This window comes from Tenrec ecaudatus, chromosome 13, assembly GCF_050624435.1.
Source record: "Tenrec ecaudatus isolate mTenEca1 chromosome 13, mTenEca1.hap1, whole genome shotgun sequence".
In the NCBI taxonomy this organism is placed as follows: Eukaryota; Metazoa; Chordata; class Mammalia; order Afrosoricida; family Tenrecidae; genus Tenrec; species Tenrec ecaudatus.
Window position 1 is genome coordinate 70,828,514 of NC_134542.1, and position 27,597 is coordinate 70,856,110.

Genomic DNA, 27,597 nt, shown 5'->3' on the forward strand with positions numbered 1-27,597 from the left:
TTGAACTTAACCCAGGGGCCAGGTTAAAACACCTGAAGCTGCAGGGGGCAGGCAAGACATCTGCATTTCCAAAATCTCGGTGGAGTCCATGGTCCACGAGGCCAAATCATCTCTAAATGGGTGGTTACGCTGTTTGGCGCTTTGGCTGCCCAGTTCTGAGTAGCCTGAACTATTATCTCCATGGAGGAGGTGAGACGGGAATGAGAAACAGCAGGGCAGCTGTTCATTGTATTGCTCCTTTCTTAGCCACGAGATTCTTAGAAAAGAGTCACAAAACAATGGGAAATATGTTCGCCTTTTGTTTATTTGTCCCGATAGTTTAAAAAAATCAGCTTTAAGGTACCATTGTCTTCCTCATGACAGATGGGCCTATACATGAGCATCGTGCTGTCCATCAACACTTGACATTTCAAGAGGAAGGTGAAGAAACAACTGTAAAGACACACTCAGCATCTATTTGTCATTTTTCGGTTTTATGACATTGATACAAAAAATAGTATTCTGGTTAGCAGCTTCCTTGGCAACCCATGAAACCCTAAAGAGTGCTACAAACCTTGAGAGTGCACTTGTACAGACAATTACTTTTGGTGAAACAGTATGTACAGTTTTGACAAATAAATACATAAATACAGTCATTCATATATAAGGGTATACCTAAATGTCAATGATCATCAACAAGCATTTCTAGTCAATTACGTCTTTCATTCACAAGTTACTCTTTTGCTTATAAAAACTGTCTTCACCTTTTACAGAAGAAATAACGTAATCAATTCCCCCATTAAACCCACGGATTAGGAAAGATAGAAAATGAATCCCAGACACTCTATGCAAATATTCCACCGTCTTTTGAAAGAAGAGACTTGATTGGAAACCTCCTTCCTTGGCTGCTCTGAGTTTATTTCCCCCATTTCATATCACACGAAGGGATTTTGCTCTTCGGAGTCTAATCCAAATCAAAAATTATTTTCTTCATTTCTGAAACTTCAGGTTACTTAAAAATATGACACGATATGTTGAAATTGGCGTTGGCTTCACTATAAGAAGACACGAAGCTGCACACATCAGGCCACAGAAGATAGCTGTTAAAATCAAATAAATTAGAAAAAAGAAACTTTGAGAATGCAGACACTGGTCATTGGTGCCCATGGCTACCCAGTGCGCCATGAACGAAACAGGAGGCGGCTGTCAGAGAGCTGTTGGCAGCAGTGTCTGAAGGCTCCTGGTAGAAGGCTGTCTGCCATGGTGGTTCATGGTGTGGAAGTGCTACATCCACGTACTTGAAACACAAGTACCATGAAGTTAGCAAAAGTAGAAAATTAGAGTGATTTCTTGATCATTGGACTTACACATCTCTTTGAACATTGAGAAACCAAAGGCAAACATGCTTACGGCTATTGAGACACAGCACAGACAAATGGCCTTGCTTCACCAGACTCCATGCAGAAGAAGATGAGACAGAGCAAGCAGCTTCTCATTATACATATAGCCGGGGAGAAGGAAAACAAATGTCTAAAAATATATACATGTGGTCTCTGATGAATATTTACATATTTGTCACACGGGCACTACAGTCTTTAGAAAGTCAGGAACCGGTCCTGTAAGACGTATGCGCCTGTTTAAGATGAGGGCTCTGTTCAAAGTGAACGTGCACGCACATATAAAACAATCCGCAGATGCACACATATGGTGTACAATGCTTGGATACTAAAGTGGCCTGACTGAGCACGGTGCAGAAGCAAGACAAGAGTCAATATGCAAGAGAGGCCTGACTACCACAAGGCTGACAGGTAAACCATATACAAAGTCATGGGGCTTTCCCATGATCAAAACTCAAGGGCAGTTGGGGCTGGCGGGTGGCTCCCTTTGTGTTGCGGTTACCTGCTAGATCAAAATCAGCAGCCCTGCCATTCCTGAGCTAAAGATGTACTCAGAGAGGGAAGGTTCTATTCATGATTGGGCTCTTTGGGTTGGGATTGAGAGATGGGTTGTTTTCAAGTGTGAGCCCACGAGTTCCTTTCCTTGGCCTCGTCTGCATATTTTCTGTGAATTTTCCTGTGAGTGTCTAGGGGTCAGGTTGAAAAATGAAGGTCTACTCTCTCTTAGTGGTGAGGCTTCTTTGAATGAAAACAAATGGATCTGCGGTGCGTGGGTGCTGACGCACTGGTGGAAGGTGTCGTCTTCGGACACAGGCAGACTAGCCCCGTTTTTCTGACAGTTCCCAGAGCAGATGCAAGTCAAATGCCTTCCACTACCTGGTTGGTAATATGAATCTTGCAAAGCAAGTGTTTCAGTTGCTAGAATATTCCCTCAGTCAGAGGCTCCTCCCCAAGGATGAATAACTTACTCATTGAAATCAGAAAAAATGACCTAGACATGGAAGCTTCCCCCAATACCTAATTTATATCCAAGGAGAAGTCAATGTTTTGAAAAGATCGAGTCCACTGATCGATGAATCCTAGTTGATCACTATTTGGGTAGATTTTATATTATGGTCAGGCTACTACCCACTCCTCATTTATCAACATGATTTGGTGCCCAAGATCAGGTCATTATGTGAAAACTGGCGTTTTCGAAAGTGGAAGATCAGATCAGATCACAAATGGAGGATGACTACATCATTACACACTGTCAAATTACATCATTACATAACTACCAAATTTCATCATTAATTAAATGCCAAATCCATTATTACATAACTGCCAAAACATGAATAATTATGGGCCGGCCCGGTTGACACAATATCTTAACTGTGTCAAGCACAGTGTTGCTTTCACCGTGCACCTCATCATTTGTTACGACTGGAAGTACGTCGAGCACTGTTAGTGGGAGAAATGGCTTGTAGCTCTTGTACTACAGCTGGAAGTGTGAAACGTCAAAGAAGAGAGGAGTCGGTGCACTGATAACCCCCGTTGTTGTTATGCAATCGCTTTAGCATTTAGCGTAATGCATGGCACATCGCATTACGGAGCACCTTTTACACTAAGAATCTCACAATATTTAGCAAATCCTATTTGCTCCCCTAGCACCTGAGAGATAGGTGAGTTTTGTTTGCCTGTCTGCTTACAGCCATTTCGGGATCGAACATATTGAAGCACAGCAACGTTAGGGTGCCTGCTCACAGGAGCAATAAGTATAAAGGCCTGACCCCAAGATTCTCCACCTTCTTTCCCGTGAACCTCAATCACAGTATGACAAGAACACCTCACAATAGCATTGCTGCTCAAGGTAGGTGGGTGTTTCAGATGTCAAGGGGTTTTATGTCCATCAACTAGAGGGCCAAGCCTTCCCATAAAAGTGCTAATGACTCTCTCTATTGCTTTGCAAATATATGGGAGGAGGGGAATCTTATTGGTAAGCGCATGTGAATTATAAGGCGTACCTAATTTTGCATTATTTTCTTAGTATGAGCTCTTCGTATTGTGGCCTCCTATCCACTTGTTTTCTACACACAGAGACATGAACCTGCACGTTCCAGAATCCATGATCGATGCTGTGTGGAGAGAAGCAGGTGAGATTATATTTGGCAGAGTCTCCGTAGAGGTGCCATGAGATGTTTTTCTGAAAGGGCCCAAAACAACAACAAAACCCCAAACCCCCAAACAAAACCCCCCTCAAACTCTCCTTTCCTTCTTAAGTAGCATTTTATAAACATTCCACCTGCTGACCACATTTAACCCTTGGATGAGCAAGCAGAGCTGTCTCCCAAACATAAAGAGGATTTGATTCTCAAGTTTAAATTTCCATCTAGTTACCTGCAGCCTTCCCACCAATACCAAGTTTATTTCTTGGAGGAAGTGCTGATACTGCACATATTACATGGCTCTACCAGTAAAAACGCAATGTGAAAATAACACACGCTATTAACAATCACACCCAGGGTATCTTCCTGACAGTGTATCATTCTCACATTTAAAAAGGATCCTTTCTTTCTTCCTTTTAAAAATTTCTTGCAAAAAATGATACGAAGACCCTACTGTAAGTGTCAGTTTCTCAGATCCAACTTAAAAAAAAGAAGAAGCTCAGCATATGAGTATGTAAATCCCAAGAGTTGCTTGAAACTTGCTTTATGAGAGAAATGGTCATCCTGTGGGGACCTGAGAAGACTTGGCCCTTATAACTCGTGCTGTTTCTATGACTAGAGCCTGGCATTTGCAAATTGGTTATCAAAGAAAGGTACTAATAGTGGGAAAAAGCACTTTTTACAAAACCCCTTCTCTCGTTCATTTCCTCCGGTGATACTTGTAAAATACCGACATCTTAGGCCCCGATTCTTAAAAAAGAAAAGAAATGTATTTACATTGGTAAAAATCCTAACATCTAAGGTGTTTCTTGCTCGACATGTCATTCCAGATCCGGTGCATTTCTTCCGGAGAGATCTGATGCACAGTAATAACTCGGCGATACCTGCACAAGCTGTAGGCCATCTTCCAGTGATTGAAGCCACTGTTCTGGAAAGGATGTATGCCCAACTTGCGAAGACACAGCCCCACGTACACATCTTCCAGGTGAAGCAGCCGTGTGTGGAGGGAGGTCTTGTAAACGAGTTCGGCCACATCCGCTGAAAAGATATAGCCGGTCCCCGAACAGAACGGTGGGTAGTTGCTGTCGGGGTACAAATCCCTGGGCATGTACCACTTGCTACGGACGTCCCGGATCGGCCCTCCATTGATGACGTAGCCGGTAAAATATCTTCTCCTTGGTTTGGTGGTGGGCTTCAGTAGTTTATAAATAAGGTTATCCATGTTTACAAAAATGTCACTGTCTGTTTTCATGACGTACTTGGCTTTTGAACAAAAAGTGGCCACCCATCTCATCCCCATTAATGTTTTGAGGGTAAGGTTATGGTAGGAGTCAATAAAATCCTCCACGATAATATCATGGAAGATTTGGCTCTCTTGCTCTACCATCTGATTCAACACAGGATCTGCATTCTTGCCCAAGAGGAAGAGTGTGGCGATCTTGATCCCCTTAAAGTTGTTCTCATCTCCCCACGTCTCTCGGATTGCCTGGCGGGCATCGAACTCCTTGTGCGTCGTGCTGATGAGGATAACCAGGAAAGGAATGCTTTTCTCGCATTTGTTGGGCTCATTGATAAGAAACTCAAATGAGTGAGGGTTTATGGGTCGAGTTCTTATGTTGCCGAAGGTGAAGTTTTTTCGGGCAACTGTTAGGTGGCTGAATGGCTTGGAACCAGTGTAGGACGAAGTAGGTCGAGTGACACTCAAGTACCAAAGAGCGCTGGCCCAGCACACAACTGTCAAAACATACAAACAGGAGACCTTGGAAGCCATTGTCTTGCAGCACGTCTACTCCAGATAGTGAATCGTATGCCTTTCTGGCACCGGCTTTGTTTCTTGTGAAGGCAGCATATTCCTAAGAGAGCTTACAGTCCGGTGGAGAAGGGTGCGGGTGGGGTTGTTCATGGGTCCTAGTGGCAGTCTGGCCTTTCAGTCTATGCTCTGGAGCCTCGGATCCAATCTATGGTCTTCTACTCCCAAGCCTCGAAAACCGTCCTCTGAACTCTGCAAAAAAAAGAAGAAAAAGAAGCACAGTTTTTCAGGGCCATTGTCACTTCTCAAAATAAACAGAACGACAAGGGAAGAATGACCGGGATGCTAGAAATAAAGGAGTCTCATTTACTTCCTTCAGCACTGTAGCCTTTCTGGTACACCGACCTCAATCTCCCTCTCTGCTCATCCGCCACGGTTTATGTTTCTTCCCATCCAAAGGAACAAAGATGCAGACTCTCCACTCTGGGTTAATAGGAAGTAAAGCCAACATGAGGAGCCTAATACACTCACATATCTCGGTTGGACAGAATGCCATCCTCACAAAGGGAGAGCCTCTCACTTCACACTGTCGAACACGTTAACGTGCCCACCAGGGAAGCCTCACACAGGGCCTCCTCCTTGGCCCTCATTTCCCGGGTCTGGGTTTCTGTTTGCTGGACTCGGATGAGAAAATCAATTCGGAACATCTCTTTGCCTGCTCTACCCTGTATTTGAAAATGTGTCAATCATGGCTGGGAAAGCTCAGCTAAGACTCGTGTCCCTTGTGGCTCCGACTCAGAAGTAACTCAACTTTTTCTCCCTCTCCCCTGCTTTGGGCTCTCACAGCTCTACGTTTCTACTTCTCAGTTTCCTGCGAGGCCTCTATGGAGAATATCTCTCCTCCTGTATAGATCCCCTCCCCCAAGCGTCTTCGCTGACAGCTGGCAGCCTGCATGCTGGAGCGCACCTAAACGGGAGGTCTGTATTGTTTTCATTGTTTTGCACGCTTCACCCCTTGATGAAATTACCTGGCCCCTTTACAATACTTTACTGAGCTGCAGTTGCCTCTGAGTATAGCAAGAATATAAGAAAGATGATGCGGGGGGAGGGGAGGGGAGGGGAGCACACATTCACCGAGGATGCAACAGAACACTCGAATGTCTCTACACATTTTAAGACTTGCCCTTAGCCTTTCTAGAACGGCAGCTTTTATCATTCCAGTTGGGGAAAAAGGCTAGTATATAATGCCCGTTCATATAAAAAAATCATCTCTTCCGACCTCGTTAGAATAGAGTGGAGTAGCCCTGGAAGACAGAGATAGCGCATAATGTATGTCCACTTCAAGTAGGCAGGCTTCAAAGAAAGCTGCTCCTAAATGTCTGGGCTGTGTTGGAAGAACTTAACTGGGATTACAGACTGAAACCAGGCTTCGGAGCACAACAGTCATACTGCAATGAAAGGACCCGATGGGCAACAGCAGGGACTGTATACATCCTCTTGTCTACGACAAAAGCTGACTGTGAATCTCTGATCCTTATGAGGCCAGCAATCACTCAGTGGTTTCAGTCCTAACTTGATGGTTATTAGCATGGATTTCCACGTCTTGACTATAGGCATAATATTTTCTAAACCTAGAATTCCGTCGCTTTGGCCTCCTGGAGGAGATTTCTGCTGTAACGGTGCACCGATGCTAATTAAAATGAGGATGTGAAGTACAGAAAGTTTTGGAACTTTTGACAATAAGCAAAAGGAAGGGAGAGGCATTCATTATGCAGCGTTTCTAAAAGTGGTTCTAGATTTGAGATGTACCAGTATTGACTCTGTCTCAAATCCTAAAGGAAGCTAGTGAAGCCCAAGTTGGCATTAGAAAGCAAACAGCTCCAAGCCAGTGACAGTCAAGTTGAATCTCATTCAGGGTGACGCCACGGGCTTCAGAGCAGAACTGCATTCCACCGGGTTTTCTGTGGTGGTGACTCTGCCAGAAACAAATTGCTAGGTCTTTCTCAAGCCACCTCAGGGTGAATTTGAACCAGGGACCTTGTGGTTCGTAGTCAAGTGCTTCACTGTTGGAGCTCATTCCCCGATTCTTATAAGCCGATTTTTACCATCGCATTTCCTTTATCCTCTTGCACATTGTGAGCTACTATTTTAAAAAAATCATTTTATTGGGGGCTGGTACAACTCTTATCACAATCCATACATATATCCATTGTGTCAAGTACATATGTACATTTGTTGCCATCATCATTTAAAAAACATTTGCCTTCTACTTGAGCCCTTAATATCAGCTGCTCATTTTTCTGCTCTCTTTCCCCTCCCTGTCCCTCATGAGCCCTTCATAATTCATAAATTATTATTATTTTGTCATATGTTACACTGTCCGACATCCCCCCGCCCCCCGCTCTCTTCTCTGCTGTCCATCCCCCAAGGAGGAGGCTATATGTAGATTCTTGTAATCGGTTCCCCCTTTCCACCCCACATTCCCTCCACTCTCCAGGCATCGCCACTCTCACCACTGGTCCTGAAAGAGTCATCAGTCCTGGATTCCCTGTGTTTCCAGTTCCTGTCTGTACCAGTGTACATCCTCTGGTCTAGCCAGATTTGTAAGGTAGAATTGGGATCATGATAGTAGGGTAGGGGAAGCATTTAAGAACAAGAGGAAAATTAGTGAGCTACTATTAACAGGATGTCAGGGGCTTCCAAGGAAAAGCCAAAGGGATGCCTGCCCTGTGTTTTCTCCTGGAAAACCCTGTTTCAGGTTGGGAATGAACAATCTCTCTGCTTGCATTCTGTTCTCTTTCTTATTGTCTTTAGAGTTGCTTACCCTTTACCAGCCTCCACCTCCACAGGCACACCTTCATTTAACTCAGGAATGTATTCATTAGTTTCTTAGTTCACTTGTTCATCATTCAATTGATCAAACATTTAATGAATGGCTGGCATGTGCCAGGTCCAAGAAACAAAGAAGTAGAGCTCCTCCACCTGTATCAATGAGTGTGTGTCTAGGAGGTCAGATGTCAAGGAAACATTGAAATAGGCGAAGCAGGGTGGGGAACAAAGTATGGGAGGACTGGGTTCAGTTGCGCAGGTTGTACACAGAACAGCTCCTATGAGTGCCGTTCACACAGACTGCGATGTGAATTCTGAATCTCTATCCCATTCCAGATTAAAATGATTTAGTATCCATGGGGAGGGCTCTATGGAAATTTTAGAAAAGGCAATCCAAGCTGAATCTTAGAGAATGGCTAGAATAAATAATCGAGATCAGGGATGAGAATTCTAGGCAGAGGGAACAGCATATGCAAAGTCCTAACATGAGAGGGTAGGACAGGCACCAGGACTGGCCCCTGGTGAGTGAGGGAGGAAGACAGGGGGATGAGGATGTGGAGCGAAGGAGAGGCAGGGTCAGATGGGAGTGATGCTCTGACAGCACCTGGAGTTCAGTAGGGGTGAGTGCCCCTCTCTGTGAAGTCTAAAGGTTGTGAGGGAGGAGGGTGCCTTCCTCACATCTAACCCACGGATGCCGGGAGTGATTCATTTTTCATGCTAAAGATCTTCCCTCTCCCTTCGTGGAGGGTAAATGAGAACTCATGATCAGATACCGTTCTGTGAGCTTTTCATGGACAAAGGAACTGCCTCAGTGAGGCACCTGGGAGGCTGAGGACGAGCTCAAAGAGCAAGAAACTGGAAAGAAATAGGGGAGACATGAAGTAAAGCTATTTACAAATGGGGTTTATGCAACCATTTAGAAACTGATTTTGATGAATGAGAATTCTTCTATGGACAGCAAAGAAGCACAAACGTCTGGCCCTTACAGCTCTCATTTGAAAACGTGTGTTTGACACCAGACAGTGTGCTGTCTGTGTACCCTGTTCTCAGGCATGTATCGTGGAGCTTCATTTCTAACAGGGTTACAACCAACTGCGCTGGAGTTCATTCATAGTCAGTGACCTTGTACGACCTAGTAGTACTGATCCTTAGGGCTTTGAGACTGTAAATCTTTATAGAGGCAGACAGCCTCATCTTTCTCCTTCAGAGAGACTGGTGGGTTTGAACCACTAGCCCACTGTATGACATGACTCCTACGATAATTCAAGAGAGATATTCTTTCCTCCATTGTACAGATGAGCGAGTGGAAACTCATAGATAATAAATTGCTTGTTTAAGGCCAGACAGCTACCGAGAGGCTAGGTAAATATTCCAACCTTCAGGCCCCTGGTGCATCCGTAGGCCCGTTGGGACAATAAGCACAGCTGTGGATGGGAATTCATCCAGGCTGCAGAGAGCGTCACAGACTGCTAAGTGCCCAGTGGTCTGGAGCTTATTACATTAATTTTTCTCAGATGTGTATCCACTGCTTGGAATTTTAGTTCATTTGCGTTCCCTACAAACTCTACCACACGAATCCTATAGCATTCTTGAGCATTAAACATTGATGATTTGCAAAGGACACATTAAAGTTGGAAGATACTGTGGGGAGCTGCAACTACTGAAAAGCTGAGACATATTATAGAGGTCTGTGGTATCGTGGGGTAAGTGCTGGGCTGCTAACCTCAAGGTCGGCAGTTCAAATCCACCAGCCATTGTGTGGGAGGAAGATGAGACTGTTCCAATGAAGACTTTCAGCTGTGGAAACCCTGAGCGGCAGATCCAGGGGCTCCTCTCTGAGTCAGGGTCCCCTCCGTGGCAGGGGGTGGGGGTTCCCAGGAAATTGCACAGACTGAGAGGATCACCAGTGCTGTTGGATGAGAATGAATGGAGGCACAGTGTAGCATTTTGGTTGATATTAAATAAAAATGATCACCAATTCAAATTTTTGCAATGAGAAAAGGAAGTAGCAAAGAATATGAAGCGTGGCCAAGGGTAGTGCAGGCCTGCTGTAAAGCACCCCCCTTGGTGACCGTCTTGTTTACAACAGAACTTAGATTCTAAAGTGGTTCAATAGCTACAAAGTTATTATGCCTCTGGGCATGAAAGAGTCCTATAACCAAGCAAAGAGAAGACAGAGTAGCAGGAAGTCCACCACTTGTCTGACCATAGTGATGTCAGTCCGGTCAAGCCTGTGGTAGCAGAGCCTTCAGAACCATCATTGGCTGGTGGACATGACTGAGGTAGAGTAACAGCTGCAAACATCCTCTAATGATTAGAACTTGGAATGTGCAATGTACAAATTTAGGAAAATTGGAAGTAGTCCAAAATGAAATGGAACCCATGAAGATCAATATACTAATGATTAGTGAGCTCAAATGAATGGGTATTGGCCATTTTGAATCAGAAAGTCATGATTTACTGGGCTGACAATCACACATTCAGGAGGAACGGCATGGCATTCATTGCCAGAAAGAATCTAGCTAAACCCATCATGAAGTATGATGCTGTCCGTGACAGAATTGTTTCTATCTACCTTCAAGGAAATTCAATCAATACAACTAGTATTCAAATGTATGCTCCAAACACAAAAGCTAGTGGTGAAGAAATCGACCAAAGACTTCCGTTGGATATTGATCAAGCATGCTATCAAGATGCATTGATAGTTATTGGTAATTGGAATGCAAAAATTGGAAACAAAGAGGAAGGAACAGTAGTTGGAAAATATGGACTTGGTGATAGAAATGAAGATGGAAATCACATGGCAGAATTTTGCAAAACTCATGTTCATACCAAGTATCTTTTTTCCAACTACACAAAAGGTGACTATCCACATGGATTTCCCAGATGTAATACACATAAATAAAATGGACTGTCTGTGTGAACACATGACGGAGAAGCTCAATATTAGCAACTAAACCCAGACCAGGAGCCAACTGTGGGACAGGCCATGTATTGCTCATATTTAAGTTCTGGATCAAGCTGAAGAAAATTCAAATAAATCCACAATAAGCAAAATATGACTGTGAGTCTCTCCCACCTGAGTTTTGAGGCTATCTGAAGAACAGATTTGATGGCCTCAACACTAGTGACAGAAGCTGATGAGCTGTGGGAGGACGTCAAGACCATTACGCATGAAGAAAGCAAAAGGTCTCTTATCAAAACAGGAAAGAAAGAAAAGACCAAAGTGGACTTCGGAAGAGACTGAAACTTGATCAGCTAAAGTAAACGGAAGCAAGGCTGAATCAAGCTTCCGAATAGAGAAATTCCAGGGGCAGCTCAAGAAGGCAAAGGTAAATGTTATAATGAAGTGTGTAAGGACTTAGAATTAGAAAACCCAAAAGGGAAGAGCATTCTCAGCTTCTCTGAAATGTAAAGGACTCAAGAAAAAATTAAATTCAAGCCTCGAGTTGCCATCTTAAAAGATTCTGTGGACAAAATACTAAGTGATGTAGGAGGTAGCAGGAGGAGATGAAAAGAGCACACCGAGTCATTGTACGAAAACGTCGACGTTCCATCAGCTCAAGAGGTAGCATGTGAACAAGAACCGATGGAGCTGAAGGAAGAAGTTCAAGCTGCACCGAATGCATTAGCTAAAAACAAGGCTCAAGCCAGAAGCTGACAGAATATCTATGGAAATGTTTCAGTAAGCTGGAGAAGCACTGGGAGCACTCACTCATTCATTCCAGGAATTTGGAAAGCAGCTGCTTGGCCACCTGACTGTAAGAGATCTATATCTGTGCCCGTTCCAAAGGAGGGTGCCCCAACAGAATGCTCAAACTATAGAATGATAGCACTGATACCACATGCAAGCAAATTTTCACTTAGGATTATTTAACAACAGTTGGAGCAATACATTGACAGCGAACTTCCAGAAGTTCAGGCTGGATTCAGAAGAGAGCAGGGAACAAGGGCTATCATTGCTCTTGTCAGATCCCTCTCAAGGCAGAGAATACCAAAAAGATGTGTACTTGTGTTTCATTGGCAATGCAAAGGTATTTGACTGTGTGGACCATAACAAAGTATGGGTAACCTTGAGAGGACTGGGAATTCCAGAATATTTCATTGTGCTCATGCAAAATTTGTACATGGGTCAAGAGGTAGCTTGCACAAACATGACAAGGAAATACTGCACGGTTTAAAATCAGAGAAGGTGTGCACCAAGGTTGTATCCTCTCACCATACTTGGCCAAACTGTATGGTGAGCAAGTCGCCAGAGAAGCAGGATTCTACGAAGAAAATTACATGTGGCACCAGGATTGGAGGAAGGCTTACCAACAACCTGTGGCGTGCAGGTGACACAACCTTGCTTGCTGAAAGTGAAGAGACTTGAAGAACTTGCTGACGAAGTTCAAGGACTGCAGCCTTAGTACGAAGGGTCACCTCAGGTTCCCACCTCAGTGTAAAGAAGACCCAAACCCTCACAACGGGGCCAATCGGTGATTATGATAAATGGAGAAAAGGTAGAAGTTGTCAAGGATTTTTTCATCTTTGGATCCACAATCCATTCTCATGGAAGCCGCAATCAAGAGGTCAAAAGACGTATTGCATTAGGTAAATCTGCACAAGACCTCTTTCAAGTTGTGAGGGGCAGGGCTGTTACTATAAGATGTACGGTGCACCTGTTCCAATCCCTGGTATACTCCAGTGCATCACACGCATGTGAAGTAGGGCACTGAATAAGGAAGACAGATCAGTCGTTGAAGTGTGGTGCTGGAGAAGAATACCGAAAGTACCATGGACTGCTGAAAGGACAAACTGATCTTTGCTGGAAGAAACAAGGCCAGAGTGCTCCTTAGAGTCAAGGATGACAAGACTTAGTCCGACATACGCGGGAAATATGTTCAGGAGAGACCAGTCCCTGGAGAAGGACATCATATTTGGTAAAGTGAAATGGCAGTAAAAAAGAGGAAGGCCGCCAAGGAGAAGGAATGCCACGGTGGCAGCATCAATGGGCTCGGGCATGGGAACAGCTGGGAGGATGGCACAGGGCCGTGCTGTGTTTTGCTCTGTTGTGCACAGGGTGGCTATGGGTAAGAGCCGAGTCAGTGGCACCTAGCAACAACAGCAGGAAGTAATCAAGCATGACAGGCCAATTTCATATCCTGTTGGGTGGCGAGGTTGGGCATCCAGGTTTTCCTCTGTAGTAATGCTAACTTACTTAGTGGCTTTCCGGTGTCTTCCCTGCACCATGAAATGAAGCGCTGCCTGGTTCCGCACCACCTCCTTGATAGGCTGCCGATCAGAACATTGTGACCCATAGTTTTCCTTGGATGGTTTTCAGAGGGAGATTGCTAGACTTTTTTTTTCTCCCTAGGTTATGTTAGTTCCAAGAGATGCTTTGAAACCTGGTCGTCATCACAACAAGGCGCAAGCCTCCACTTACAGATGGATGGTGCTCTGAATGAGGTGCATAGGCTGGGACTGAACTCGGGATTCCTACATGGAAGGCAAAGATCCAACCACCGAACTATCGCTGTGCCCCTATTAGTTCATTTTAAGTATTAACTGTTGTTGTTAGGCGCCGTGAGTCATTTCCAACCCAAAGCGATGCTGTGTGCAACAGAACCAAACACTGCCCGGTCCTGCGCCAGCATCACAATTGTTGAGTTTGAGCCCACGGTTGCAGCCACCTTGCTAATCCACCTCGTCCAGGGCACATGGCATCAAGATACAAGGAGCAGGATCTCAGGGGGGCGGAAGTGTTCCATCAGTTCATCAATCCATAGTGCTGGCTCCTGAACACATCTATCAATCTATTCTTCTAAATAAGTAACAATTGCTATAAGAGTGTTCCCTCAAGGTTAGTGGGCACATGGTGAAGATTTTTCTCCTCTCCTTTCTGGGAAACCCTAACTGAAGAAGCAAAACAAAAGGAAAATAAGGCAGCTGAAAAGTTCTGGGGAAGGAATCGAGTGTCGCAAAGCAGAAACCTCTGGGGGGGGGGTTCTCCCCGTTTTACAAGATTTTTTAAAATCCTGTTTAACAGACGAGTTAATGTATCAGTAAACTAGAAAGTTACACATCTATCATTTGTCATTGCTCTTAGCAGCTCTGCCACCACCACTGATGCTGATGACACGTGACCTTGTCATCCATTAAACACAAAATCCCTCCAACGGAAACATTCCACTAGAGCGTTTGAGAGCTCTTTCCCCGGGGGCTTTCCCATATCACAGATTACCTCCTTCGCAGGACTCTCCAGTAACTCCCCACGTTCACCTTTCAGGAAGTTAATGGGGCAGAATTTTCCATTTAAGAAGCACATGTTTCTCCTAGAAATCTCACGGTGGAATGTCTGCTGTTTTGAATAATTTATTTAGAAACAAGAGCTTGGTGAAGTTCTTTTCGCTTGTGGCCAGAGGTAGGGGCTGGGAGCATCTGCGCCTCATCTCTGGCAAACCGCTCATAGTTTTGGGGGTCATGTTCATCTCCATCATGGGTCAGGCAGGTCCAAGTCAACACTCACTTCGTATGCCTCCGTTTCCCTTAACACTGAAGTAGCCTGCAGTTTCTCCAGCTTCCCTTCGTTCCTGGGGCCGGGAAGCAGGGAAACGTACCTCATGACCTGCCTCCACTTTCTGGCTTCTCAAGGAATACCTAATTCTTTCCAGGTTCTCATTTTACTTTGATTTTCAAATCTATTTCAGTGACTTAACAAGTATGCACTGAACACCTACGAGGTGTCAGGCGCTGTTCTTTGAACTTGTAAGATACACAAACAAACCACGTGTTCACCTTCACCTCCTCTGCTAGTAGGAGGGACCCTGGTCGCCTAATGGTCTGCTAACCTTAAGGTCAGCAGTTCAAAACCACTAGCCTTTGTTCGGGAGAAAGATGAGGCTTTCTACTCCCATAGAGTTATACTCTTGGAAACCCACAGGGACGGTTCTCCCCTGTCCTATAGGGTTGCTATGAGTCAGTAGTTTGAAACCACCAGCAGTTCTACAGAAGAAAGATGAGGCTTTACATCCCATAATGAGTTAAGAACTTGGAAGCTCACAGTGCTGGTTCAATCCTGTTCTACAGGTTGCTGAGTCAGAATCGACTCTGTTGCAGAGTTTGGATTTGGTTTTGGGATCTGCATTCCAGCAGAGGTGGGTGGAAAAGAAGCTTCTGATGCTGTAGCTGCCCTGGAGTTGGCCCTGGCTCATGGCAACCTAACGCCCAATGGGATCCGACTGCTGCGATCCACGGGGTTTTCTTCGGCTGGTTTTCGGAACTAGACATCCAGGCCTTTCTCTTGCCTTGTCTGTCTTCGTCTGAACGCTCTCCTGAAACCTCTGCAGCATTGCAGCCACATGCCAGCTCCGTTGACAGATGCGCAGTAGCTGCTCAAGAAGTCCGTGGGCTGGGCGTGAAATCTGGTTTTCCAACATGGAAGGGGAGGATGGGTTCCACCACCAAACCACCATGGCCCTCAAACACGTGGTGTGCACACGCATTTCCGGAAGCGCTGAGTACTGAGGAGCAATCATGGGAGGCAATGGGCTGCACACTAAGCAGAGCGAGGCCTCTGGGTGGGGCTTGGGAGAAGGATTGCTTTAGGAATGTTGGCCGTGCCCCGAGTTGAGACCAGAATGTCTTACTATTTCTGGTTCTTTTAGGCTTTTATTCAGTATTTGTCTCTTGCTTTGTATTTGCTTTTGCTTCAGTATTTGTATTGCTTTGGGGGATTGAGATAGTTAAAGTTTATTGTGCCAACCTGGCCGATAAACACATGTGGAATTAATTGAAGGGCGGAGGGATACATGGCTCATTGAGCCTCGCCTTTCTAGTTCTCCAGTCTCTTGCTTTCTGATGGTCGGACTAGGGTGCAGCTGCCTTAGCCAGTTTCCTGCGTCAGCTGGCAAGGCTCACTTCCTGCAGGACATGCCTGAGGAGAAGCCACATGGACCTACCACGATGCAGCCCGGGTGCTGGAGCAGCCACATGGAGACCCCTGCCAGCACTGAGATGCTTACACACTCATGATTGGGCTTTCCTCCTGCAGTCGGCATCATTGTGTGTGTTTAGTGAGATGGAGGAGGACTTTGTGGATTGGTGTCGGACATATGGGTTAATGTTGGACTTGTGGGCTTGGGCAGCACTGGGTTGGGATGTTTTCTTGATGTGCACTTACCCTTTATATAAAACTCTCTTCTACATATGAATTTCTGTGGTTTTGTTTCTCTAATGTAGCCAGACTAACACAGGGATTAATGTCTAATTGTTGCTAGCTGGCGGTGGTGGGCCCATCATTGATGATGACCGTATGCACAACCAAAGGAAACCCTGCCTTGGTCCATGACATGTCCATGTGCGGCGGCAGATCAGAAGACCATGTTAACCCAATGCGTAAGGTCTTTTTCTCTCTTTAAACTTTTTAAACCTGGGTAAACGTTTATATATCAGATCCTCAGTTTTGCATTAAAAAATTCGTGTACATTTTCTTTCTCTAATTTGTTGGAATCCCCTCACTGCACTGTCACTTCCTCCACGTCCTCCCCTGTTTCCTGTTTCCATTCCTGATTTCCTAACCCATCTGGATATTGTCTTTGTGGAAATGAGGCCCGTTTAATTTCAAATGATTGATTATCCCAAAGCATGCAGATCTCACTAGTGTGACTGTTTCGCGTCTAGACCTGTCAGTTGCTTGGCTGAAAATGGAGCCAGAGTCTCGGGGTCCAACCTGTAAGCATGGCTTCTTCAAATGATTTTGAATTTGGTTTCACATCTTCCCCTGCTGCATACAGGACCGTCTACTGTGATCCGAGCAGTGAGTCTATGTCAAGATGTGGGTTCTTCCAAAATTAATTAAACAATAAATAAATTAAGCAAAACAAATGTAAGCCATTGTAAACTAGACAGCAGAGTCACTATCTCTTTCCTTCTAGAAGCTCAAATAAGTCCAGCCAGATAAGCCAGGGCGGTGGCATAGTGCCTAAACCTTGGGGCCGGCCACTTCTGAGCTCCTGACTTGCAATCTGGAGAATAAGAACGCTGCTCCGGCGTCACCTCAAATGACCTGCCTGCTATTCCTCGGGACCAGTTGTGAGTAGGCAAAGACCACGCTGCGTACAAACTCAGCACAGCACATTCGGAACACGGTGCGCAGAGGCTCCGCGGGCAGGCACGCTCTTGAAACGCGTGAAGCGCCGGCCGTGTTTTGCATCATGATATCAGTGGCATAGAAGAGATCCTTTTTGGAAAATGTTTTGATTTGCAATGGCTTTCCTCAGAGCTGGCGCACAAGTGAAATCAAAGTGGCGTCTCTGCTGGGAAATACGGAGTTCAGCCTGCAAGGGAACTAATTGATGGAGGAGCCCCAGCGGCCAGGGTGCCGACTCGCCGCATTCATTTGGCGGTTGGTTATCTTGATGCCCAACTCCCTCCTTTTCTCTTCCTCTCGTAATTGTGCTCTAAATAAGCACAGGAAGGGAAGAAATAAAGCACTATTAACACTAGATAATGGCCCTTGAAGGGAGAATTTCATAAACCATTCTGCTATACAGCTGGCTAACTTATTCTTGCTTCAAATCACAGAAGGCTGACTTTCTGTCTGAGTCTTTCTTCTAAGCAAGCCTCCTTCTGGTCACAGAGGCACCAGAACCCTCGCAGTAGAAATCCCAGAATGCTCATAGAAGTGAGCATCCTGACGCCGCTGCCTCAGAAAGACAAAGACCCAATGTGCTCCCTGGAAGCATTTAATTACACATTCTTTCAAAGAGGCCCCATAATTGAATGGACCCAACAGATCATTGGCAACGAAGTAGGGAAGTGACAGGTAAGAGTCACCCGGGCAGCTGAAACCATTTCCCTCTCAAATCTGCCAGAACTGATTCGAGCCTCTCTCCTTTTCAGTTTGGTATGTTTTATAATTTTTATTTTAACAGTCTTTATGCATCCCCGCCCTGGGAAGGGGCCCCACTTGAAAGAGGTGTGGTGGAGAGGAGGATGTCTTTGGTTCTAAGGGCTCTTGTTTCCGGCAAAAGCCACACAGGATTTCACGGAGGAGAAAGTGTGCTTCCAATGAGAAGGGAAGATTGTAGCTTTCTTCAAATCCGTGTGTTGCCCTAGTTCCCGAACGCACAGGTTTTTGCCTTTCTTTTTTTTTTTTTTCAAACCTCGCTGTGAGTCTCTCCGGGTAAAAGGAAAATGAGGATATCTCATTATTTTAAATAAATGCTTTGCTTCCTTTGCCGTGATGGATCTTGTGTCTTGATGGCCTTCGGTAGGGCAGGTTTCTCAAGTGGGCAGAGCGATCACTTATTTCATCACAAGAGCCCCGCAGGCTGGCAACCTGTTCAGGCCTCGGGTGGGGCTTCTCCAGTGGGCGAGGAAACGCTCGGATTTCTTATTGGAAACATGAGCGCGGAGGGGAGGAAAGACTTTCAAGCCGCAGCTGGGAGAATTTAAAAACGAGGAGCTGTGCGATACCCAACGCCTGCTCCTTTGACCCACCATCTCCGGGATGGCTGATAGAAATGGATATTTTAAGAAACCGGGGAGCTTTCTTTGCATACTTACTGTGTAAACTGTACCAACTCTAAGAGCTGCTTCGGAGTCAAGGCCACCAGGGGAGATGACTTAGATAACATGCACCATCGGTACAGAGTGGAAGAGAATATTCAATTGCTTATTTCCCTTTTTAAAAAATAACCCACATGCCCGTTTATACATGATAAATGTATGAGAATACATGGTAGCCAAACATCATTTATGTAGCTGCTCGTCATGGGAATTGGCTGCTGCTGGTGTCGGCGGTCAGTGGCAAGACACCGAAAGACCCTGATTCCTGGCCCAGAGTTTTGGTCACCAGCTCTGTGCCCTGGGCAGCTATGGTTTTGCTTTGTGGTCTACAAAATCATATAATAATAACAGCTGGCAGTATTTTGCAAGTGTTATTGTAAGCTTCAAAAGAACATTTTTGAAAATATCTTGGAAAACTAAGAAGCGCTACATGAATATAAAGTATTATCACCATTCGTATGAGCCTGATAAGGAAGGACAAGTCCAGTACGGGGTGTCCGTAAGATGTTTCCCAGGAAACAATCAAGCTATGCATCTTAACTAACCCACACACTCCGCAACAGAGAGGAAGCCGCAGACCACCGGAAGAGCGTGTACAAGATCCCACCCTGTCTGACGTGGTGGAGCAGAAACCAGACTCTGGCATGGAGGCTGCGGGGCCGAGCAAAGGAGCCTGGTTAAGACCAGAGGCCCAGACGAAGACACCAAGATATAAGATAGAGCCGAGGAGCAGGGCCAAGGCTGTGGGACTTAGAGAGCAACAGGAGGATTTTCTAACACAGGAGGGGAGGCCAGGGGACCACGTGCCTGAGAGGCTGAGGGCAGAGAGAGACTTGGTCGCTGGCTAAGGAGTCTTGTTGTATTGTAGCCCAAGTCCTTACTGTTTACCGATCCTGACTTGTGGTAATTTAACTTCCTTCATAAACGTCCCTATCTGTGAGGTCTGTGAGTCCTGTGTGACTTAGCGAACCCAGCATGGAGGAGAGTTTCCTCGGTAAAACCAGTTGGTGTCAGAGGAGTGTTGAGAAGAACGGAGGGTGGAGGCATGCCCGGCCCTGCGTCAGGGCAACAGGAGGCCACTGGAGGTGAGATATGGCCCCCCCCCCCCACCATGCCGTTTACTACAGCATGTAAGTTAGAAGAAATGTCATGGCGATTGTTAGTATCAGCCCTTACGAGGTGTAGAATGAGCATTTTCTGAATATGACTTTAGAATATTAAAATAGATCAGATTCTTGAACAGGAGATCTGTATAGCCACAAATAACATTCTCTGAAATGGAAAATACCGGAACACTATGCTTTTTTTTACGGTTTTAAGAAAAAGCCAGTAAAAATATAACTTCAGATCATTTTCCATAGACTTCTCAAGAGTTATAATTGAGCATATCTAAAATGCAACATTACACAGTGTATCATAACTGAATCAGTTAACCAAGGAACTTGTCGATTTTCAGCACTACACAGAATTTGTGACTTACCCTAGAAACGCAACCATAGGCATTCTGGTGACAATGACAGTTTTCCTTGGCAGAGTGACTTCTAAACTGTACTCTTGTATTTCTGACATCTCTAGTTATTGTGCATCATTTTCTGAAATGATACTCCTGTCCCATCAGATGCACATAGACCCTTTGCTTTGCTTTCATCTGTCTTCTGATTTGGCTTGTCACACAGTCCCCGAGGATAATGCGCTTCAACATCACTCAATGCCACCCTGGCCCCTGCCAAGGCCCTCACTGTTCCATGCTTAGGATCACCAGTTTTAAAATCCTCCCATTTTTTCCAACTTCTGTTTGTTAGATATTTTTATTTCCCCTATGGCTAGAGATTCAGATTCCAGTTTTCATTTCTCAGGTGCTTCCAACTCTTCAGCACAGTCAACCTTCCAGAGCTCTTGCAACTACTGCAGGCTCCCCCTGGCCACTCCAACTAGGATCCCATGGGCAACGATCTCAATAGCAATACTCCTAGGGTGCCATCTGGGGCAGTGGTTAAGTGCTCAGCTACTAGCCATGATGTTGTTGGGTCAAACCCACCAGCTCTGCAGAGAAAGACCTGGTAATCCACCCCTGTGAAGACAACAGCCTAGAAAATGCTGCACAGTCCCCATCCTCTGTCCGTGGGGCTGGTGTCTTGCTATGCAGATGAATGGGTTTCAGCAGTTTCCAGGCTAAGATGATCTAGGGAAGGGGTCTTCCAACTTTTTAAACAGGGGGCTGGTTCACTGTCCATCAGGCCTGTTGGAGGGCTGGACTATAGTTAAAAAAAACAAACAAAACTATGAACAAATTCCTATGCACACTGCACATATCTTATTTTGAAGTGAAAAAAACAAATGGGGCAAAAACACCTGGCGGGCTGGATAAATGTTCTCGACGGGCTGCATGTGGCCCGTGGGCCGTAGTTTGAGGACACCTGGAAAATGACCTCATGATCTGAAACTCAACAATATACATCGGCAACTGGTCATGGAAATGGCACAGGATCAGAAAACGTGTCTTTCTGTTGTGCAGGCGGTCACCATGAATAGGGAGCCATCCCAACAGCCACTCACAAGATCAACAATACATCAGCATGGCACACGCTGCCGTTCTGCTGAAAGGCATGATGCGCTCCCTGTTCTAGCTTCCCATGTCTCAGCTGCTTTGACCTTGAGAGTGACTCTTTTCTTGAAACTCTGGCTTCAATTCCTTCCTGCTGCACACTCTTGTTTTTCTGCCCCCTTTTCTGGCGGGCCTTACATTGACATTTCTTCTCGCTTTCTCTGATAGCTCTTTACATTCTCCAAGCCAGTACCCAGTTCTCCCACTAGTCTTACCAGCAGGGGGAGCTCGCTGAGTCTTGAGAAAGAGACTCCTGCTCTCAACTGTCCAGCTATGTTCATCAGAAAGGATTGAGCTCAATGAGTTTTACATTGTTCCCATTACAGCACCAGTCGCTCTGATGGTGTAAGTGTCCAGGTATGCCAAAAGAGGGAGAAGGAAGAATTTGCTTTTCCGTTGCCTTTTTTATTGGTGAAGACAAACCACCAAAACTCAAACAAAAATAAGTGTCTGAGTCCAATTTCTTGAACTGAGAAGTCTGTACCATGGACAAACTTGGCAGGGGTAGGATGCGTTTTTCTAGTGACAACACAGGGTGAAAAAAAGAAGCAAGAAGAGAGAGGATTCTGTGCTTTGTTTTCACCTACATAGCTGCGAGTTTTACTTTTCTTTATATTTGACATGCCAGGTTGCTTCTGAAAACATAACAATGTTGTAAAATCCCATTCAATGCATGTGTTTCCTTGGCCCAGTAGAGATGGATTTCCATGAAATTCTGAGGCTGTTTTTGTTTTGAGACTGCATTTTAATAGTCATTTTTGCAGTAAATCCTGGACAGATGGTACCAGTGATTTTGTAAGCAATTTCAAGCTATTTGCTTCCCCTCTCCCCGAGTACTGTAAATAATTTGAAAGCGGATACGACAGTTTGAAAGTTTTGTAGAAGGAGAACTTAGGAAAGGTCGCTAAGTATAATTGGAAAGAGGTCAGTTGTGAAAGGAAATATAGTCTTTTCCCTTTAATGCATGGAACCATGTGAATGTAAAACCAGAAGAAATTAAAGGTGGGGGAATCCTCATTTGCCATTCTCTACAAAATATCTCAAATCAAAAGAATAACTGTTCTCCTGGGCAGGTAGATTACGATGACACATTAAGAATTGTTAAATCAAGATTATAGTCCTTAGTAATTAATTGTTTCTGAAGTGTTTTGCAAAATAATAAATTCTATTTTGTTTCTGCCCAAACTATAGAGAGTTGTTTTATACATGGGTGAATTGGAACCTGTCAAAGTGAAATAGAATGCATAAAGAGCAATCTCACAGGTAGGCATTCTAAAGGCAAAAAACACACGTAATTCTGACATAACGAGGGTTTCTGAGACTGTAATTCTTTTCAGCGGAGTAGATAGCCCCGTCTTTCTCCTGAGGAGCGGCTGGTGGTTTCAAACTGCTGATCTTACTGCTAGCAGCCCAAGGAGTAGCCATTATAGACTTGGACTGATCATTTTGAATCTAACAATCAGATGGTTTACTATGGCCAAAATGACAAATTCAAGAGGAATGACCTAGTTTTCTTATTAAAAACAATAATTTATGATCAGCTTTGAAGTACACAGGTGTATGTGATAGGAAAACATCTACATGCCTACCAGGAAGACCAATTAATACAATTTTATTCAAATTTATGCATGAACTACTAAAGCCAATCATGAGGAAATTGAAGAATTCAACCATCGCTAAACATTGACAGTTGGAGAAAACACAGAGAACTAGAGATGAGGAAGAGAGAGCAGAGAGGCAGGATTTCACCTGTCCTGGGAAGAGAGCTCCGTGGGAGAGGTAATTCCGGTGTTGAGAGATCCCAGACCGCATAGAGATAGAAGGAATAGCTCCAGGAGGTAGATCTAATAGTCCTCTGTGCCACCAGACATACAGCGGGAAAAGCTGAGATCTAGTACTTTACCAACAGACCAGTGACACTTCCCTGTGTATCCTCCATTTAAAAAAATGTATTTTTAGTGAAAATGTACACAGTTGATCTGCAGGAGAAAGAGGAGTTTGTCTATTCCCATAGAGATGTGCAGTCTCGGAAATGCACGGGGGAAGTATTATCCTTCTTAGTGGGTTGCTATGAGTCAGAATTGACAACAGGGCAGAGAGTAGGCAGAGCTGATGGAGAAGTTCAATATCATCAACCAAAACAAGGCTGGACTGTGGAACTGACCATCAATTGTTTACATTCCCAAAAGGGTTACCAGGTCTCCTTCAGGAGAGTCCAGTCCTGAAAAAAAGACATCACGTTTAGCAAAATTGAGGGTCAATGAACAAGGAGACCTTCATTGACATCGATTGACACAGTGGCTGCAACAATGGGATCCAAGATAAAAATGGAAAATTGTGAAGACGGGGGACCAGGCAGTGTTCCCTTCTGTTGTCCATAGGGTTGTTATGACTTAGAACCAATGCTGGCATCAGGAAACAACAACAAAGAAAGATGTAGAAATAATTTACACAATCTTACTACCAATTGAAACATCAGCATCCTGGTTCCCAGTTTCCAAGAAACTGATGCCCATAGAAGTTAAAGACATTGCCTCAGTTTCACGTAACACACACACACACACACACACACACACACACACACACTAAAAACCATCAAACTCACTGCCGTTTAGTTGGTTCCGACTCATAGCAACCCTACAGGCCAGTGTCAGGCTGCCCCTATGGACTGACAATCCTGATGGAGTAGAAAGTCTCCACTTTCTTCTTGATGTGGCGGGTGGTTTCCATCTTCTGACCTTGTGGTTAGCAGCCCACTGTGACACCGGGGCTCCTTCCAAAGGATTGAACCTGAATTTGGATACATCTCTTCAATCATAAAACCTGAATGCTTACTTATGAACTGTGACCTTCTTTTTACTTTTTACATGGGGAACAGATTTTTAAAACGATTTTATTTAGTTATTTTAGTTATTCATAAAATAATGTGAGCGATAGGGAAAATGAATTCACAAATGCTGTCAATCACTGCATAGCCCCAGGGTCTCTATGGCCCTGAACTCAGTTTGGAAAGGTGTGTGCTCCAGTACATATATTTTTAATGAGAACTGTATGAAAAATAAAGAACTCATGCCCATTGATAAGACCATTACTGCCCCAATATGAAGATATCCAGCAAGTCAAACCAGCAATAGTGCTTATAGCAATTCTAGGTCCAAAGGAGAAGTCACTCACAGAGGATATTTTAATGAGTTCTAAGGTAAGGTGAGTTATCTATTTGGACGTAGAGTGAGTCATCTCTTGTACAATGCGGCGGTCATGTTACCTTGGGAAGACTTGGCATCAGAGGGCTCGGCCACTTACTAGCTCTCTGACTTTGGTCATATTTAAATTCTCCAGTTATTGCAGAGGCTATCGGTTAGCCAAGTCAAATCCTTCTCAGTTTTTCTTTCTGGACCACAGGAGGGGAACCCTAAATTAAAATTTTCAAACCTTCTTAGATTATTTTAGGATAGGGGCATATGACTGATATTTCACTAATCAGATGCTCATGGGAAAGACATCACCATAGAAGTGCCCGGTTACAGGGATCTACATGTGACCTCCTCCCTGGTGGACAGACAACAGGGAGACGTTGGACAGGGCAAGATATGACAAAATAATGATTTATAAATTATCAAGGGCTCATGAGGGAGAGCGGAGTGGGGAGGGAGGGGAAAAAATGAGGACCTGATGCCAGGGGCTTAGGTAGAGAGCAAATGTTTTGAGAATGATGATGGCAATGAATGTGCAACTATGCTTTACACAATGGATGTATGTATGGATTGCGAGAGGAGTTGTATGAGCCCCAAATAAAACAATTAAAAAAAAAAGAAGTGCTGGTTGTTTGGAAATCAAGTGTCAAAGGAATCTGCTTCTTCTGGAGCATGTGTGATGGAATTCCTAGCCTTCAAATATCCAAAGAATCATCAGTATTTTCTTGCCTGTGCTGATTATGGGCATAATTTCCAGCTGGCAAGCAACTAAACCTGGCTCTTGCCTTCCCAGAGGTTTCATGAGCTCCTGATATCCTATGATAAGTCCCTTCCTCTTTAGGTGAATTCTGTCATCGGCAACTAACCACCCGGAGCCATGCTGGCTACTTTGAAAATGGCTACCATTCTCTCTACTTTTTTATGTATAAGTCCGATGATATAATCGCTTCACCAACTGGTTGTGAGGGTGGCAGCAAACTTAAAACAGGTATAGACAGTTTATTTTCTGGTCCTCTTAACTGCTGCCACTTTACCACTGCTTCAGAGAATTTCCAAAAGTAAATGGCACATCCCTGTTGTTGCCCCCCAAATGCTGAAAATTCATGTGGTTCCTTGCTGTCGTTGTTATGTGTTAATTTTATTTACACAACGACACACGCCAGCATACATGTGCCCACTGCTAAGCCTGGGTGCGTGCTAAAACCTCCTTACCCTCTACCGTCGGCACTGAGGAAAGGCCACCCTCCTCCCCTTGTTTTCGCTCCACTTGTCATTCCTGCTGCATCCCCAATGCAACAGTGCTGTGTTCGTTATATAAATTAAAAGGCAAATCCCACATTCTATAATGACATCAACTACAATCCATATGAGAACAAGTAAAGATCAAATGGAAGAAAACCTTGTGTACTCCTAAAGGTGAAATAGTGAATTGTTGGTGGGAAGACTTGGGATATTGTTTCATGGAAGTAATCGAATTTGACTTGGACCTCAAATAAGGCAAAGGGGGAAAAAAAAAGAGAAAGAAAGATGAGAATTCTCAACGGGGGAAAATATTCAGGACAGTAAGGGAGATACATTCCCTGCTAAGACAGAGCATTTTCCAAGAAACACCAGTGTTGAATTATTAGCCTTGCTTACAGAACAGGGAATGGTGCACGCTGAGTGTTAGGCTCATGGTAGAATGAAGTTGAGACTGAGAATTCTAAGAATGGCAGTGGTTATAAAGGCCTTTTTAGTTCTATCAGGTCTTTATCATTTCTTCATCTTCGATTACACCCTCATGGCTTTACCATCGATTGTTCTTTAGTCGACAGCTCCCTTATATCTTAAGGGACGATACCTCAATCGATAGACTAGTTTCAACTGATTTCAATTGTGCCTCTTAGATAAACTGTAACCTTTGTGAGGACAAAGACTATATCTGTTATCAGCACCATCATTATCATGTCTATTCTTATCCCCATGCCAAGGCCTAGCATGGTGCGGAAATCACTGTAGTTGATGAATAAATAATTGGTGAGTAAATGGCTTCCAGAAAACATCGCCAGCAATCTGGTATTCATCAGCAGCATTGACAAAATGATTTTCTGAGATACTATGGATTAAGGGCTCATTTTCTGGAGAAAGCACTGAGGTGGTATGCTAGAAAGAGACACCCAACGGTTTGATGTAGTTTGAGACTATAACAACTCCTCCCACGCCTGACCTTCTCCCTAAGACGCGCAAGGCAACGTTCTGCCCCTGGTTTAATTCTTGAACTCACACGACCTGAGGATTATGCTTGTAGATGAAAAATAAAAGGTCAGGTTCAGTGAGTTGTAAGGATAGATGACAAACACACACATTTGCATACATATGGGAGGTTCCCTCCCCAAACCAGAATTTTTTTCTTTTTCGCAGCTATGTATTTAATTTTTTTAACAAAACATCCTTATTGCCTTCAAAGTACTCTCTACTACATTTAATACATTTGTGCAATCTGCATTTCCATTCTGGGAAACATTTTTCAAATTGATCTGTTTGGATGGTTGCCAGCGCCTCCCTTGATGTTTTGTTTTTTTCTCTCCCCACACCTTTTCTATGTTTTCAGATCGCTGTCCTTTCATGTCTTTGTTTGTGGAAACAAAAAGAAGTTTGTGTGAAGTGTGGTCAGGTGAGTAAGGTGCATGGGGCAAGAGAGGCATGCTGTTTTTTAGCAAAAACTGGCACACTGAAAAGGCTGTGTGAGCAGGTGCATTGTTGTGGTGGCAAAGTCAGTCCCCTGCCTGTCACAAATCAGGCCTTTTTTGTCACACACTGTTATGCTGTCTTTTCAGAACCTCTAAGTCAGTGATTCTCAACCTTCTTAATGCTGTGACCCTTTAATATAGTTCCTCATGTTGTGGTGACCCCCAACCATAAAATTATTTTCATTGCTACTTCATAACTGTAATTTTGTTACTGTTATGAATCAGACAACCTCTGTGAAAGGGTCATTCAATCCCCAAAGGGGTCATGACCCACAGGTTGAGAATCACTGCTCTCAATAGAAAGCTTGATTAACAGTCTGACCTGGTGGAACAAACTAAAAATTCACTACGAGTCAACATTTTTGTGCTTTCACCAAGCTGACGGATGTCCAGAATGAGGTTTGTCATCAATTGACAGT

General features: G+C 44.4%; 1 protein-coding gene across 1 annotated transcript in view; it reads right to left on the reverse strand.

Moving 5' to 3' along the window:
* Nucleotides 1–300: 300 nt before the first annotated feature.
* The window catches only part of B3GALT1 (beta-1,3-galactosyltransferase 1), a 620,075-nt gene continuing 592,778 nt past the window's right edge, over nt 301–27,597 (reverse strand). Inside the window, exon 5 of the mRNA XM_075529500.1 lies at nt 301–5,522. Within this exon, the coding sequence (XP_075385615.1) occupies nt 4,311–5,291 (981 nt within the window). The 5' untranslated portion in view covers nt 5,292–5,522 and the 3' untranslated portion in view covers nt 301–4,310. The remainder of the gene's footprint in view (nt 5,523–27,597) is intronic.